The following is a 19,010-nucleotide window of genomic DNA, read 5'->3' as shown; positions in this document are numbered from 1 at the left end:
TTGTCATTGGCCCATTTCCTTTGGAGTTATGAAACTGTGCACATAACAAGTCAATTAGGTATGATTAAAGCAGTGGTTTTCAACTTTTTTTCTTTCCACGCACATACCACCTTAAGCAATCCCTTCCTAATCACAGAGCACTGATGGCATAGGGCATAGTTAAAGTGGTATGTGAGTGGAAAGAACGAGGTTGCGAACCATTGATTTAAATGATAATCTGATCTTACATTGTTGTTTCAAAAGTGGATGACTTCTAATTTATTAACATTGTATTTCATCTATCTGAATTTCTTCTCCCTTGATTTACCTTCCCCCCCTCCCACCCCCCACCCCCCACGTGATATACTATTTATCTCCTTCTACATAAAACCACAGAACATTACAGCACAGAAGCAGGCACCTTTTGCCCATCTAGACTGTGTCGAACCTTTTACCTTTTATTAGTTGCACTGACATGCATGCAGTCCTTAGCCCTCCAAACTTCTTCCATCCATGTACCTATCCAAATTATTCTTAAATATTAAAATTGAGCCCACATTCACCATTTCAGCTGGGAGCTCATTACAAACTCCCATCACTCTCTGTGTGAATAAGTTACCCCTCATGTTCCCCTTTCACACTTAACCCATGTCCTCTGGTTTGTATCTCACCTACTTTCAGTGGAAAAAAGCCTATCTACATTTATTCCGTCCATCCCCATCATAATTTTAAGTACCTCAATCAAATCTTCTCTTATTCTTCTGCACTCCAGGGAATAATGTCCTAACCTGTTTAACCTTTCCCTGTAACTCAGTTAATGAAGTTCAGGCAACGTCCCAGTAAATCTTCTCTGCAGACTTTCTATTTTCCTGTAGTAAGGTGACCAAAACTGCACACAATATTCCAAATTTGCCTTCACCAATGTCTTGTACTACTTTAACGTAACATCCCAACTCCTTTACTCAATACTTTGATTTATGAAGGCCAATGTGCAGTAGACAAAAGTTAAAGAATTTCATGTATATTACATTATAAATGTGGTAATTATGCGACAATAATGGAACCTTTGCCTTTTAATAATCTATTGACCTGTGAAGCCACTTTGAGGGAATCTACCATACTCCTCAGTGCCCTACATTTATTGTGTATGCCCCTTCTTTTTTGGTCCTTCCAAAATGCAACACTTCACACTTGTCTGCATTAAATTCCATTTGTCATTTTTCAGCCCATTTTTTTCAGTTGATCCAGATCCCTCTGTAAGCTTTGAAAACCTTCTTCTCTGTCCACAATGCTTCCAATCTTAGTCCTATCTGCAAACTTGCTGATTCAATTTACCACATTATCGTTGATATAGATGACAAACAACAATAGTCCCAGCACCAATACCTGAGGCACCCCACTAGTCACAGGCCTCCAGTCTGAGAAATAATCATCCACCACTACTCTCTGTCTTCTCCTATCCTGCCATTGTCATATGCAGTTCACTACTTCACTATGAATACTAAACATCTGAACCTTCCTGACTAACCTTCCTTGTGGAACCTTGTCAAAAGCCTTACTAAAGTCCATGTAGACAGCATCCACAGGTTTTCCTTTGTCAAATCTCCTGGTAACCTCCTCAGAAATCTCTACAAGATGAGTTAAACATGATCTACCATGTTCAAAGTCATGTTGACTATTACTGATCAGTTTCTGGCTATACAAATAATTGTTTATCCAATCTCTTAGAACACCTTCCAATAATTTACCTACCACTGACATCAGGCGACCCAGTCATAATATCCAGGGTTAATTCTGAAGAATTTTTTTAAACAACGGAGTGAGCTACCCTCCAATCTTCTAGCCCCCCCACCCATGGCTCAGGACAATTTAAATATTTCTGCCAGAGTACCTGCAATTTCTACACTAGCCATCATCATGATCTGAGGCAATATCTTGTTAGGCCCTGGGGATTTATCCATTCTTATTTGCTTTAAAACAGCAAGTCACTCCTCCTCTTTCATGTGTAGGTAGGTTTTATTACCTCAATGCTTGTTTTCCTTACTTCCCTGGACTTTGTGCCAGTTTCCTGAGTAAATATTGATGCAAAAAAAAATCATTTAAGACCTCTCCCATCTCATTTTCTCCATACAAAGCCAACCACTCTGATCTTCATGGGGACCAATTTTGTCCCTTATTATCTTTTGTTTTTAATACACTTGTAGAAATGCTTAGGATTTTCCCTCACATTGTCTGCCAAAGTGACCTCAAGTCTTATTTTTGCCTTCCTAATTTATTTCTTGAGGTTTTTCTTGCATTTTTTAAATACTCCTCAAGTACCTCATTTGCTCCATGTTGCCTATACCTGCTACGCACTTTCCAAATCAGATCCCCAATATTCCTTGAAAACCAAGGTTTCCTATGCCTGATAACCTTGCTTTTAATCTTGCCAGGAACTTATAAAATCTGTACTCTCAAAATATCACCTTTGAAGTTCTCCCTTTTACCTCATACATCCTTGCCTGAAAACATCTTATCCCAATCCACACATACGAGATCCTTTCTCTTTTCCTCAAAATTGGCCTTTCTCAAATTTAGAACCCCAACCTGAGGCCCAGACCTATCCTTCTCTATAATTAACTTGAAACTATTGGCATTACGATCATTGGGCCAAAAATATTTCCCTACACATACTTCTGTCACTTGTCCTGTCTCATTCCCTAATTGGAGATCCAGTATTGCACTCTCTCTAGGTGCTACCTCTATACATTGGTTTAGAAAACTTTCCTGAATACATTTGATAAACTCCAAGCCATCCAGCTCTTTTATAGTATAGGAGTTCCAGTCAATATGTGGAAAAACAAAATCTCCTACTATCACAACTTTATTTTTCCTGCAACTTTCTCCTTTCTCTCTACAGATTTGTTCCTTCATTCTCATTTACTATTGGCCAGTATATAATACAACCACACAAGTGTGATTATATCTTTCCCATTCCTCAGCTCCACCCACCCAAACCATCTCAGTAGATGAGTCCTCTGGTCGGTCCTGCCTGAGCACAACTGTGATATTTTCCCTGTCGAGCAATGCCACTCCTCCCCCTTTCATACTCCCATTCTATCACATCTAAAGCAACAAAAACCCAGAACATTAAGCTGCCAGTCCTTCCCCTCCCTCAACCAAGTTTCACTAATGAACACCTGAGAACATTTCCACCACATACAACCCATTGACTTTTCATGGTGCATGCAATTTTCATATCAATTTTTCCTTCCTTCACTCCTCTATGTCTTCTGACACTCTGGTTCCCATCCTCCTGCAAATCTAGTTTAAACCCAGCAGAACAGCTCTAGCAAATTTTCCTGCAAGGATATACAGTTTAGACCAGTGGTTCTCAACCTTTATCTTTCCACTCACATACCACTTTAAGTAATCCCTATGGCATCGGTGCTCTGTGATTGGTGAGAGATTGCTTAAGGTGGTATGTGAGTGAGAAGGGAAGGCTGAGAATCACTGCTTTAGACCCAATTGTTACTGAAGTATTTTGCTTCAGAAAATTTGTCATTGACCCATTTCCTTTGGAGTTATGAAACCATGCACATAACAAATCAATTAAGTATGATTAAAACAGTGGTTTTCAAACTTTTTCTTCCCACTCACATACCATCTTAAGCAATCCCTTACTAATCACAGAGAACTAATGGCATAGGGAATACTTAAAATGGTATGTGAGTGGAAAGAAAAAGGTTGAGAACCACTGATTTAGACATACAGGCCACTTCACACCATGCGTCCGTGCTACCCAATTAACCCACAACCAGAGGAAACTAACCCCCGGGGAAAACCCACACAGACACGAGGAGAATTCCTTCCAGACACCATGGGATTTGAAAGAAATCTAAAGTAATTAACAATATATCTTGATTGTAGAACTCTAAAAATAACTGCTTATTTGGAATAAATCGATATGTGGTTCATTAATGCTAATTAACTGTAATTTTCCTCTCATACTGGAGTATAAGATTACTCCTTTCCATTCTCATTGCTGTTAGGTATTATATATTTGCTCTGCAAAGATGTTTCTAAAATTAGTTTTTAGTATTTCAAGTGAGATATGTATATTTAAAAGTCAATTTGTATGCCATCTACATATTCAGTATGTTTTAATATGCTCAGGATTCAAAGTTTTGATAAACAGAAATTTGTCCAGATAATATGATATCATGACAGAGGTTTCCACTGCTTCTAACAATGTCTTGACTGCTCAGAATTTTGGTGCATCACTGCACATCTCAATTTTTTGTGTTTGTATAAAATTAGATAAATAAGCCATGCAGAAGTAATCACTTACAATGTGTTCAGGTTCTTCTGCTTCTTAAAGGCTCCTGGTGGAATTTCTCTGATCCTATTAAATCTCAGGTCCCTGGAAGATAAAAAAAAGATTTAAACAATTATCATTGAAAATTTTTGACTCCAAACCTTAATTGATAGAGGCTGTGGCCAAGTTAAGAATACTCGACTTACGAACATTCCTGCATACAAACGAGCTCTCATAGTTTTGTTAATTCAAAAGTCAGATATGTGGCACTGTATCCCTATAAATGGCAAACTAGTTTGCTCTCTCCACTTTTAGTAATTGTTCTTTCTAATCAGTCTCCTGTGTTTTTGATGTCTTTCATTACAGTGATGTGGAGGCATGGACCACTTATGGGCAAAATTGACTGCAAAAAACAGAATCTGTTCATGACCCAGGGACAGCATGTACTATGCTGATAAACAATGGGGCCATTTATTTCTCATTGAAACTCCTATGAGTATCTGCTGCAGGACATTTTAATGGAAAATAGCATAGCTTCCTACAAACAGTGTGCACACTACACTATTCAAATATGACGAGGCTGTGTTGTGCAGCCAGAGTACTGTTATTAAATCCTTCCTCTGATACCAGCAGCAACCAAACTTGCTCAACGCAAGAGCCACATGCGATAATCTTCAGATGTTTGAGAGCCACAAGACGTGAAAAAATGTAATATAAATATTAAGATATACATGCAATAATATTGATCATGTGTGTAGTTTTTAAACTGCTAATTTGTATTAATGTCCATAATCAAAAAGTACACATACCATATATAATAGCGTATAATAGTCAAATTTGTCGACCAATTTTTTGGGTAAAATTTAGGGGGTCAACAATTATACACATATGACTTTTTTCATATAAGTACTTGTGTCATGCGGGGCATCGGGAGCTTGGATGGGCAGGCAGCCAGAACCAGGTGGTAAGTCTGCCTTTGAAGCGTTGGGAACTCAGATAGGTGGCCAGCCAGGGCTTAGGTCAGAGTCTGTGGCCAAGGCATCTGATGTTCAGTGTTCGAGGTGCTAGGTCTCCAGTGGGAGGGCAGCCTGGGCCTAGACAAGTGTCCCCAGTCGGGGAGTCAGCAATTCCGATAGGTAGGCAGCTGGGTCCTAGGCCAGAGACTGCATTCGAGGCATTGGGAGCTCCAGAAGGGAGCGTCTGAAAACTGGGTGAGAGATGGCAGGCGGGGTACTGGAATGGGCGGGTGCTCAGGGCAAAAAAATAGGGGGTCTACTTTTACATGCGTTTATATGGTATACATACCAAATATTATCAATCACAAGCCACGGCCATATTATGTTTCCATTTTAAAATCTTTATGAATTAGTTCCATTAAGAATCTATTCCATCCAGTCAAGGTGACTTAGCCACCTTCAGACCTTTCAGTCCTTCTTAGTAAAACCAACTACATGCATCTCTCCCCCATAACTCCCTTAAATTTCTGACATGTTCTCCCTCTGCTACTCTTTATTATGTTCTTCTGTTTTTGTTACCATCTCCATCTATTACCATTATAATTTTATATATCTATGAGGTATCGTGCAGCCTTCCTCACTACAAGGAAAATAAATCCAGTCTCTCTGCATAATTGAACCATTCCGGTATTCTCTCCAACTAAATTACATCCCTGAAGTAAAATCAAGTCCAATCCAACAGAGATTGGTGAGATCTGCAAGATTTTCTGTTTCCTGTGATTAACAATTGGGAAATCCAGAGGCACTTGCAGACCTCAACTATGACCACCAACAACAGAATAGGTAAGCAAATTTGTGTGCATATTAATGACTAAGAATAAAATCACATTTCAATATTATGAGAGCGAACCAACTTTCAAACAAAGCCAAAAAATAAAATCACAGCACTAAATAGTAAGGATTACGACTTGTGTTCTGGTTTACATTTCTTAATAACATTAATTTCATTAAAAAATCTGAAGTGTTCAAAGATATTTTAGCAGATGGATAGAATTAGGTGTGAGAAATATTAATGCTAAGTCAGCACTCGCTGTAATTTCTATGATCTAAACTTGCTGAAAAAAAAAAGCATCAATAGTTACAGTGCCTCCCCATGGGCAGCTCTATGTTCTGTACTTTATTTTGCAAGTTTTACAGCCAAGCTGTGAAATATTATACAAGAGAAGGCTGCAATATACTAATTCAAATTATGAGACTATTTACAGAATAACTTTGGCTACTTGTCACTGGAAATTACAATGCATTGAATTAAATACATTTTCAATCCCATTAAAATAATTCGTGTTGGAATTAAAAATAAATCATCTGTTCCAGTCATTGGCCTCTTCTGAGCACTTTTTGTGCTTTTATTCCTTTTCTCATGCCACAGTTATTTGACCAGCAGCTCAGTAAACAAATGTTTATAACCACCTGGATTCATTTTTCAAAGATAAAATTTCATGGATGAGCTCTCGTAATAATTAATATATACCAATCAAGTGGGTTGTCCTTCAACTATGTTAGATTTTCTGCCATGAAGATTTCAGGAGACAAAACAACTCTATCTAATTGTAGTTCTAAAGGCACTTATTTTCTAGTCTCTCAATTGCTAAACAATGATATTTTTAATACTGTTGTTGAATGCAGCCTGGCATCTGCCAGACATGTATGGCAAACTGTAAATGTCAACATTACTGAGACTGGAATGTTCAATTAAAGAAGAAAACACAAGACCTAGAAAGACAGATTTCGTAATTGCAACCCAATGTTCTTTCCCTGCCTTGTCAGCCACACAGTTCATACAAACACCAAACCTAAGTTTATCCTTGTGCCTTCAACTATCCAAATCTTTGAAAACTGAGAGGTAGTACAATGTCATCCAGCCGTCCAATTCAGCTAGGAGTTAGCTGGAGGGATCCACAAGTCTTCAATAACAACTCCCATGCTGGCTCCCTAGCCAGCTGACTGACTCCCCTCCCAGCAATCTCCTTCAGCAGAAACAATGAAGAACACTCATGAAGGCAGGAATTATGCACCAGTCAACTTGGCATGCCACATCTCACCAGAGTTTTATACCTCCCAATGCTAATTATAAAAGTACACTCACAGAGCTTAATGATGTGGTCAGTAAACAAGAGACCGCCCAGCCAGATGCACTACATATAGACTTTAATCAGGCCTGTACAAAAAAAATTCCTGTCCAGTTATCACCAGCACATAACATGCAGTACCAGTGGTCTCAGCATAATTGACCACTTCCATACCAAGATAAAGAAAGCCTAGCATTCTTTTTCCAAGACTATATTTTTGCTAATCACATCACTTTGTGGTACGCCTTCTGCCTGCATACAGGCAAAGCTAAAAAAAAGTCTCCAGAGATCAGGACACCCAAAAGGTGGTTCCAAGAATCTGAAGAACGCTTACAGGATTGAGTCAGATGATCGGTAGGTGTTCAAGAACTCAACTGAGGATCTAAATTGTTACACTGGGGTTGTTACAGAATTTATTAGAACAGCTGTGGACAACTGTGTCCCCACCAAATCATTCAGAGAAGCCCTAGATGAACATGAAATCCAGAACCTCCTGAGAGCTAGATCACCGGCAATTAATTCTGGAAATCAAGGACTCCACACAAAGTGCAGGTATGACCTACTGAAAGCCATCACTCAGGCAAAGTGTGGATTCCAGATGAGAATAGAAACAAAAAAGGACACCTAACAGCTACAGCAGGACCTAAATGATAATAACCTGCTACAAACCCAAAGCCTCTCTCCCAAATGGACTCAATACCTTCTATACCCATTTTGCCAACACACCAAGGAAAAACCACTGCTCACCTTCTTGGCCCCTGATGACCCTCTACTGTCAGTATCAGAGGATGACACACAGACTATCTTCAGGAGAGTGAATTAAAGAAAAGCATCTGGTCCAGACAAAGTACACAGTCAATTACTGAAAACCTGTGCTGACCAACTTGGGTATTTACAGATATCTTCAACATTTCATTCCGACAGGGCATGGTACCCATCTGTTACAAACAGACCTCAAAAGTAGCAATGCCCAACAAGAGTGTAGTAACCTGACTAAATGACTACCAACCAATGGCACACACATTCCCAGTGACGATGTGTTGTGAGAGAGTGTATTTAAGTAGATCAGCTCCTGTCTGAACAGTGGCATGGTTCCATTCCAATTTGATGACCTGGCTCTCCACAGAATTGTGGATCACCTGGACTTGAATATGCAAGCATCAGGATACTCTTTATTGACTATAGTTTAATATTCAACACCATCATCCCTTCAAAACTGATCAGGAAACTCCAAGACCTAGGCTTCAAATCATCATTATGCAATTGGATCCTGAATTTCTTCACCTTCAAACCATAATCTGTGTGGATTGGTAAGAATATCTCCTCCACAATTTTCACCAGCATTAGAGCACCACAGGATTGCGCACTTCCCTGCCTGCTCTACATCTATGACTATGTGATTTAGTATAACACCAGATACAATGATACTATTGTCATAGGCGAGTGGTACTCAACCTTTTTCTTCCCACTCACATATCACTTAAGTAATCCTTTTGCCATTGGTGCGCTGTGATTAATAAGGGATTGCTTAAGGTGGTATGTGAGTGGGAAGGGAAGATTGAGAATCACTGCCCTAGACCCAATTGTTACTGAAGTATTTTGCTTGAGACAAATTGCCATTGGCCCATTTCCTTTGGAGTTATGAAACCATGCACATAACAAGTTAATTAGGTACAATTAAAACAGTAGTTTTCAAAATGTTTCTTTCTACCCACAAACCACCTTAAGCAATCCCTTACTAATCACAGAGCACCTGTAGCATAGGAAATACTTAAAGTGGTGTGTGAGTGGAAAGAAAAAGGTTGAGAACCACTGTCATAGGCTGTATAAAAGGAGCGATGAGTCAGCATACAGGTGGGAAATTGAAAACTTGGCTAAACGGTGTACTAACAACAACCTCTCACTCGATGTTACAAAACCAAGGAAATGATTGTAGACATTAGGAAAGCAAAACTAGAAATGTACGATGCAGTGATCATTGGAGATCAGAGGTGGAGAGGATGAGCAAATTTAAATTCCTGAGAGTCACCACCATGGAGGAACTTTCCTGGTCCTATCATAATAATGGCATCTTGAAGAAAACATGTCAGCACTTCCATTTCCTCAGAAGTTTGCAGAGGGTTAGTATTTGTCAAATCTCTACATATGTGTAGTGGAAAGTGTGCTGACCATCTGCATCATGGCCTGGTATTGGGGGACCAATACCACTGAGTGAAAAGCCCTGCAAAATGTAGTGGACACAGCCCAGTACATAACAGGCATCATCGAGAATATCTACATGGAGCACTGCCATCAAAAAGCAGCAATAATTATCAAGGATCCACATCACCCAGGACATGCTCTGTTCTCACTGCTGCCATCAGCAAAGAGGTATAGGCACCACAACACTTGTACTTCTACTTTCAGAAACACCCGTTACCTCTCAACCACCAGACTTCTAAACAACTGAATTAGAGACTCATTTAAGGACTCTTTACTTGCTCATTATTTAATACTGAATATTGATTTTCTGTATTTGCACAGTTAACATTTCTTTCTCTTGATAAGATTTCTTCATTTTGTACACATTTCTTACTTTTAAATACAGTTTACAGTTATTGATAATTAAAAATTATCAGGGAAGTCTCAGCAGGAAAAATAAAATCAGGGTTGTATGTGACGTCATGCATGCACTCTGACAATAAATTTGAACTTTGACTCCTACCTCTCACTCTAGCAGGTTATTCCGGCCTAGAACGGGAGGACCCAGGAAACAGTGCAACAGGGTTATCCAGAAGGAGAAGATGCATTTGCACCAGAGTTCATCGCAAAACAACAATAAAGGATGAGGTCAACTTTCCCCACCAGTGTCCCCATTTTCAGAGAAAATGTTCCAGAAAGGGAAAGGAATGTTGGAAATACTTAGTTGGCCAGGCAGCATCTAACATTTGATGAAGAGCTCAGGTCCAATTCATTGATTATGCATCTTGATCTTTGCTATATAAACTAAGCTGTTGACCTGATGAGTTTTTACTTTAATCACGATGCCTACAGATCTGGCCTGTTGTGTAACCTGCTGAATACTTGCCCCACTTACCATTTGGATATCAGATTATCGGCATCTGCAAAGGTTTTTCTTTGCTTTTCTCTCAGAACTTCAAGTTGGCCTTGATGGTGTGTCCCTTCAAAAATCCCTGAGTGGCTGTTCAATCCAGGAAGTTCAATGATTTCTTAAGATGGATATGAAACTGGATCATGCAGTGTTTTGCATGTTAGGCATAAAACTGATGTCTAAACAGTTGGCCAGTATTATACCTGCACTAATTATAGAGTGGAAGAGTACAGATCAAGAAGTGGGAAAACTATCTTTCATAGATGCCCAAAGAACACAGCTAATCCTGCTGTTGTAAACAGAGCATTTTCAAATCATAAATTGTAAGCAATTTTGAGCCCATATCGAACGAATGAAGAATGTGCTGGTGTTGGAGAGGATCCAGGGAAGGTTACGAAACATACGAGGGATGATAGGATTAATATATGAAGAGCATCTGATGTCCCTGGGCCTGTATTTAATGGAGGTTTGGATGTTGACAGGGGTATCTCATTTTACGTACTGAGTACTGAAAGTGCTAGAGTGGGCATATAAAAAAGAGTGAGTGTCAAGGACCAGAGGGCATAATCTCAGAATAAAAGGATGATCCTTTAGAACAGAGCTGAAGAGTAACTTCTTCAGCCAGAGGATTGAGATTCTGTGGAATTTATTGTGACAGATAGCTGTGGAGAATGTCATTGGCCACATTTTAAGTGGAGTTTGTTAGGGTCTTGATTTGACAGGTGATGGTGATCGATGAAGTCAGAAGTATTTGTATGCTCAAAGCAGGCAAGGTATGGTGTTCCCTGCATTTTTCAATTGTATGCACATTAGAATTCATGTCTATTGCAGCTAAAAATTGGCAAAATAACACTCCAATTTGGGAAGCAGCTCCTTGGGCTCTGGAAGAAGGGAGTTGAAGGGAAACTTGGGCATGATTTTCCTCTCTGGGAAATTGCTGGAAAATCCAGTTTTACATCTGTTCGAAATAGTGTCCACTACCCCTTAATCAAAGTCAATAGCTCCTTTCACACTTGCATTCCACTAAATTGGCCATTCAGTGTCCTAGGATAAGAATGGGGGTTTGGCTTTTCACATTTGACCACTCCTAACTGGGACAATGAATGCTTGCAAGGAGCCATCCCGGGTTAGGACTATACTATCTTCTATTGACGACGTCATGGTGCATCGAGAGATGGTGAACCTTCCCTAAATCCTAATCAATGTATTATGATCTTATATTTGAATAAAATTAATCATGCCTAATTATAACATAATTACAATTTATGTACAGCACAGTATGAGCTCATCACCTCCCATTGTTGTGCCGACCTATATACACCTTTGTAAGGGACTTGGGAAAGTGCTAGCAGTAAATAGCAATAGCAGACACTTTTTAAACAGGATGGGAAAGTTATTAGCGCTTTAGCACTCAATTTATATAGCTTGGGAAAGTTGGTAGCGCTATAGCACACAATTTATCTCGCATTGGAAAGTTGGTAGCACTATTGCATACAATTGACAAATACTGTGGGGGAAAAAATGATGGTGAACCTTCCCTCCCAGAATGCCATGCGGCAGAGAAGGAGCTGTATGACCGGCTGCATCAATGGAACATTTATGGAGGGGGTTTCTCTGCTGCACAGCATTCTGGAAGTGAGGCCTGCCATTGCTTTTTCCCATGGTTTTTATAATTTGTGCACTATAGCGCTATCAACTTCCCCACGCTGTTTAAAAATTGTATGCTATTGCTATTTATTTATTCTCTCTCTCCTGCTGCGACTTTCCCACAGCAAAGTTTATATATTCTTTTTAATTTTTTTCTTCCTTCACTTTCCTGCACTCACGCATTTCAATCCCACAATCCAATTACCTGTTTCACACTTGTCTGATTGCAAGGCCGGCATCTTCAGATTTTGGGGATTGTACTGAGGGTCGAGGCCATCAATCCCCGGTTTGAGATGATGTCATATGACACTGATGTTGAGCTGATAAGGCACTTTAAAAACAAAGGATCATTTGCAAGTGTGAAAAGGGCTAAAGATGTCAACACCACAAAAAAAAATGGTAGTGAATGGCTGAACCAAAAGGCTATCCACATTCATATCCAAGCACTGCATAATAATATATTTTTGAAGTTTTAAAATGGTCAGATAATATAAAAGGGAAGAACAATCAATTAAAAAAAAATGTTTTAGCTAAAAACACAAGATTTTTGAGTAAAGTATGGCAAATGCCATTTTTTTGTCAATGTGAAAAGATTGTAATGAGTTAAACTGTGGGAGAGAAGAAGCAAATAGTGCCAAATAGTGCCACTTAAGTTATGTTTATAAAATGGATTGAATCAAAAGGAAATATTTGTTCAATAGGCAATTTAAATTGTTCAACTTTACAGTTCTTCAATTCATGACAAAAATTGCTGATCGTATTCCCTCGTACATTTCAGACAAATAGACTTATCTCTTGCTGTAATCCTAATATGGGATGGGACTGTATTGTTGGAAGGAACTGTCGAGAAAATAAAGCTTAAGATCATCTTCAATTGCTTTAGCTTCAAATTAGGCACATTTTGTCTTCCTATAATGAGCAGTATGACTGGCTGGAATTGTTTAGCACAGCTGCACTGAAAAGTTAGACAATTAAATTACAGGGATCTGAATTTATGAGCTCATTGCTACTATTACATCATTAGTGAAACTCATGTTCTGCACAACAGGAAAGAACATTAACTTAAATATTACATTCATTAATGATTGCAGTAGCTAAAATTATTTTCTGGTAAATCTGCAGCCACTGTGAGGAATAAAACAGGAGCATCGGGGAAAGCTGCTCAGGAAAGGCTGGCATACAAGTGACCTGTGGATATCATCAGGCAATGAAAGAGCAACAAAATGGCTGCCTACTTTCATCAAGATACAGTTCCATTCATGTAGTCCTTGACGGATCAGACTCGTGAATGAACCTCTGAAAAGAGCTATTCTGCTGCCCTTGCTTCGTCCAAATTGATACTTCTTTTCTTTGTAATTCTATACTTTGTCAATGATCCGCTTTGGAATCACGGAACTCTTTAGCATGCAGGCCTTTAGCCCTTCTAGTCTGTATCGAACTATTATTCTGCCTTGTACTCCATACCCTTTCCATCCATATACCTGTACAGATTTTACAGACTGCATGAATGCTAGATTTAAATTGTCAGACTGCCCTTTTCACTGTATGAGGTATAATGAACTTCACCTTGTAAAATTCTGAATGGGTAGTCGATTGCTGTGGAAGATGAAACAAATAAGAGATTTGGCCTTGCAGAAATAAAATAGAAATTAAAAACACAATAGAGACATTCACTACCTAAATTAACGAAAGGAGAAGGAAATGAAAAGAATTGACTCAGTGGAATTTCTTGTTTATTTTTATTGAATGACAACATTGTTTGACTGGTTTAAGGTATCTTAGATTTTGTACTTTAAATGGATGGGGGGGGAGGTAGGGAGGGTGGGATGGGAGGAGGAGGGGGGGAGAAAATGACACTGTATATATTTGTAAAGGAAAATGTATGTATCATGGTCAATGTGGTTTATGGTGTGAAAAATAAAAAAAATTAAAAAAATGTCAAATTAGGAAAGCTCAAAGAGTTTGCAGCAGCTGTTGAGGTAATCTATGCTTCAGAACTGGTCACTGATGTGAAGAGTTTAATTGCTTTCCTCTCTCCACGAATGCCACCTGACCTACTGAGGAGTTCCAAAGTTCTCTATTTCTTTTTCAGATTTTTATCATCTACAGTATTTTATTTTAATGAATTTTGAGTGAAGTGAACTGACCGTATTGTTAAAACAAAGATTTTAAACTTGAACTCACTTGACTTCGATTTCTGAGACTCACTGTCCTATTACTAGCTGATGGATTTGAATGGAAGCCTCAGCAAAATCTCACTTTTGAAAGGCTGAGATCGAAATGGCATCACTCCAGCAACATTTTTGATTTCTACGTTTAATACACTTCAGCTCTCATCTGGTTGCTATGGCATTTCTACATAAATAGTTGCCAGCATTATTCCCCCCCCCCACCCCCACCCTTGCCATTTTCTCGGCAAATATTAGGCCAAACTATTGAATGGCCAGCCTCAGTTCATCACATCAAACAGTTGCACATTCCAATTCTCAGCCACTGAATCCTGTTCCATCACTGGGAAATTTCAGCTGCTTGGTGCATGACTCAAGCATCAATCAAATCAGTTACCAGGAGCTGACTGGCAATGCTTCAAACGCATCTGCTTTTGTTTTAAATATAATGCATTTTTTTTCCCCCCTGTCTGCTGATATTGTGGTTAGCTTGAAGCATTTGCCCTTGTCACTGAATATAAACATGCATGAAAGCTTTTGAAGATGAGTCAATGGACATCTGTGAAATTTATTATGCAATATTCACAAAGATAAGGAAGATTTTTACAAATACATTGGGATTTTAATGAACCATACATCATCTTTTTTTGACATGGAAGCATCAAGAGTTCATTCTATTACTTCTTCTCTAGTTCTTCATGACTTCATTTTCTTCAATCCAGTTTATGTGGCATAAATTTGTGAGCCAGACAATCTAATAAAATCAAGATGATCTCCCCTGCTACTGTGTGAGGCATTATGACCAAGGGTCTTTTTCAGAAAAAAAAACTTGTCAAAGGGAAATGGGATGAATAAGATGAAGCAGAAATATCTGTGGGAAAGAAGCTAGAAGATGGAAGAAGAGACAGAATGTGGCTGGTTATTCAAAGTTCATTTACATGCACAACCCAGTGAAACAGCAAATGTCCAGACCATGCTGCATGCGCACGTACACGCTCTCTCTCTCACACACATACATTAATATATATAAATATTTTGGGATGATATACTCAGTTACGGGATACTGTTCATTCATCTCACAGCCTTGCAAGAAGAAGCTATTTCCCAACCTGACAGTCCTAGTTTTGTTGTTCCTGCTCCTCCCTCTTGAGGGCAATGGCTCAAAGATACTTTGTGCTGGGTGGAAAGGGTCTTCTATAATTCTTTGAGCCCTGTTTATGCAATGCTCCTGGTAAAGGTTGTCAGCAGAGGAAAGAGAGAACCCAGTGATCTTCTCAGCCATTTTGATGATCCTCTGTATTGACTTCAGGTCCAATGCTACCATACCATGCATTTTTTTTCTTCTAAAATATACTTTATTCACAACAAATTATTTACAAAATAAGAAAATCATTCAAGACTTTTTATACTCATACTCTCAATCTATATATTCTCATCAATGTACATTGTTGCATTTGTTTTTTCAGTACCCCATTACTACCATTGTGGCACCTTGTCATTTCTTCCCCCGCTCCCCCGCCTTTTTGGTTGAGGAGCTTCCCTCAGTGTCCAGTAATGGGATGACTAAAGACTGTGGTTCTTCGCCACAGTGCCCTCGTTTTGGCTGCACCAAGATTCAGTGTGTCCATCAGCATGCACTCCTGTAGTCTGGAATGTGCTGGTTGGACATCTCAGTATGTTGACAGACCAACAGGTTTCGTGCAGACCAAAGAGCGTCTTTCACTGAGTTGATGGTCTTCCAGCAGTTCTGGATCCCAGAGTGTACCCCCGGGAGCAGCCTGTAGATTAGACACTTCTCTGTTATGCTGCTGCTGGGGATGAACTGCACAAAGCCTTTGCATCCTTCTTCACACATTCTTTGCAAATCTGAATTCCACAAAGAGGTGGGCGATAGTCTCCACTCTACTGCAGCCGTCCCGAGGACAACGTGCATGGAGGGTGATGTTTCAGTTGTACAAGAAGGATCTCGGAGGGAAAGCTCCTCTCACAGCCAGCCAGACCAAGTCCTAGCACTCATTTGTGAGCTCTAGCAATGATGCATTCCACCAGATGACCTGGACGGTCTGCTCAGGGATCCACCCACCAAATCCATTGAGTCCTTATCTCTCAGATTCTGCAGGACATTCCATGCAGATCACTGCCTGATGGCCTTGTTCTGGAGCATAGCATTGTACACTTCCAGCATGTCCGGGACCACCCAGTCCCACAGAGCCGTGTGCAACTTAGCCAGTAGGTTATCATTTACAGGAGTCTTTCTCAACCCAAAGGAACAGTTGGAGTCCATCAGTTCCCCCAGAGTACTTGACTAGTCCAGACATTCCCACTTGCCATTGTCTAAGACCTCTATGATAAAGACAGGATGTTCTAATGTTCTAGGAGGCCATTCTGTCTGTAGCTTTAGCATCATTCAGATCAGCATAAAAGGATCTGCCGATCCTCTGAATGCCCCATCTGTGACGATGTGACTGAGCCATCCTCTTCATTAAGCTCGAGGATCAGAGCTCCCTACTGTGAACCTTTTGGAAGAAGAGACGTGAACACATTTCATCCTGCTCCACTGTGTGGACTCTGGATCAGAAGATAATCTTGGAGGACTCTGAGGTGATTAGCAAGGCTTACTGACTCTTGACCTCTGAGTTCCTCCCTCACATCCACCCCTCTTGACTGCAGAAGGAAGAGTTGCTACAGGTCATTCTGAAGTTGGCTCAGTTCCCACTGTCTCTGTCTTGCCCTCTGAACAGCTTTGAGGATAAAGTACCTCGAGGATCTCTTTGGTCGCTTCCTACCAGGTCACAGGGGAGTCAAAGAAGGGTTTCACTCTTCTCCAATGAGTGTGTTCCTTCTTTAGTTCTTTAGCTCTGAATCAGCAACGTTCAGCTTCCATGTTCCTCTGCTCACCTTCTGGCCAGGCAACAGGAGGCACGAAGGATGCAGTGATCAGAGAAGAACAGTGGCATAATGTCAGTGGTTCGACCGTGACAGCCTTCATCGCGAAGACAAAATCTGTCCAGGAGTGGGTTGAGCCATCCAATCTCGACCAGGTGGATTGAGGTTGTGCTCCATCTTCAGGGTTGCTGAAGGCATTGCACAGCTGTGTCCTTTACCATCTCCATCAGGAGTCTGGAGAAGCTATCTAGTCTGCTATCAGCACTGTCTGATGCTGGTGAAGTCACCGGCAAGAACAACCAGCATGGACATCGCCAGTCATGTTAGGAGTTGCTGGAAGACGACCAGCTTCTTGCTCTGCACGGGCGAGGTGTACATATGGATCAGCTGGAGTGGGGTGTTGCGGTTCTTCGAGTCCACAACAAAGTGATGTTCCCCAACCACCTCTTTAACCTCAGTGATTGCAAAGTTGCGACCCCACAGCAAGATACCCAGACCAACTGTGCAACAATCTTTGCCACCGACAATAGATACAACCCATGGGGCCACCTCCAGTAGGTTCTGAGGTGTGGCAGCAAGCACTCCTTTAGGAAAATCACATCTGCTTTAACTTTTCCAAGGTATTGTCAGGCATTAACATATCACTTTGTGTGTTTAACACTGTGCACATTAGAGTTGTGAATTTAATCTCCATTTTTTTGTTCATAAGACAGTCCAGTCAATATCCATCAGCCCGTGCTCACATGCCTACCACTTTGGTGAACTTCAGTACTGATTGTGGGCTCAGGAACAGGGTGTGATCTTCCTCAGGGAGCAGAATCTCTTCAGGAAATGGTGGTGGTGTCGCTGGGGGGGTGATCTAGCTGTGCTCCTGCTCCTCTGCCTCCTGGCTAGTTTGTATTCTCCCATAGCTGAGGAGCCAAGGCATCAGGACTGCTCCCAGTCTCCCGGAGTTGGAGGGGAGAGAGGGGGGCATGGCAGCTTCTCCACTGCTCCTGATCTCCTGGAGCTGGGGCCCATTGGCCTCTGTCTTGCTCACAGCCTCGTGGAGCTGAGCGGAAGGGGAGGTTGTTGGATGCTTTACCTCCCATGTCAGGCTTAATTGTAATTAATTTTCTACCTTTCCTTACTCTCCATCTTTGCACTTCCTCTGTCCATTTCTTCCTCAGATGCTGAGAGACTGCTGGCTTCCTCTTGACCCTTTTCTACCCCCACTTGCCATGTTTGTTGCTGGTTTCTTCCTTGGGTTTTCATTCTTTCTCCCACTGCAGCTCTCTCTTCCATTGCTTCTGCCTCCTCAAGAGGGGCCTCCAGGCTTGGGGCTGGCATTTGAGGGTTGGAGGTGGATGTGCTTTGGGTCTCCTCTCTCCCCCTGATTGCAGTCTCTGTCACAATCTGTGAAACACTGTGAGTTTCGGTCAAAGTCGAGGTTGAGGGGGTAGTGGTGTTGGCCATTTTTCCCCAGGTTGCCTGTGCTCAAGTGGCTATGTTTTTTTGGGCAGGCCCCATAGAGGTGGCCTGCTTCCCCACACATGTTGCAGCACTTGCTCTCTCCACAGTCCTTGGCCTGGTGACCTTCCTTCTTGCAAATAACTGTGCTGTCTCATGTCCTGGTCTGTTGCAATTCCTGCATACTCTGGGCTGTCCAGTGTTACCAGGTACCCACAATTCTTTCCAATGGCAAACAATGAGCGGGGTGGATGAAGACCCCCTTGCTGTCCTCTCTCAGCTTCATCTTCACTTGTCATTTTCTGGTCCAGATTTCAAATGTGTCTTTGATGTCCATTCAGACCCCTTTCCGCTTGACAAAACAGCCAAGGAAGTTGAGCACATCTACGATTGCCGCGTGTGGATTGA

At 40.8% G+C, this 19,010-nt stretch overlaps 1 protein-coding gene across 1 annotated transcript in view; it reads right to left on the bottom strand.

The window, feature by feature from the left end:
* LOC138755486 (peroxidasin homolog) overlaps nt 1-19,010 on the bottom strand; it is a 545,492-nt gene that overhangs the window by 370,562 nt on the left and 155,920 nt on the right. Inside the window, exon 2 of the mRNA XM_069921525.1 lies at nt 4,310-4,381. Within this exon, the coding sequence (XP_069777626.1) occupies nt 4,310-4,381 (72 nt within the window). The remainder of the gene's footprint in view (nt 1-4,309; nt 4,382-19,010) is intronic.

Source organism: Narcine bancroftii, chromosome 2, assembly GCF_036971445.1.
Source record: "Narcine bancroftii isolate sNarBan1 chromosome 2, sNarBan1.hap1, whole genome shotgun sequence".
Classification (NCBI taxonomy): domain Eukaryota; kingdom Metazoa; phylum Chordata; class Chondrichthyes; order Torpediniformes; family Narcinidae; genus Narcine; species Narcine bancroftii.
This window is presented reverse-complemented; position numbering and strand designations above follow the sequence as displayed.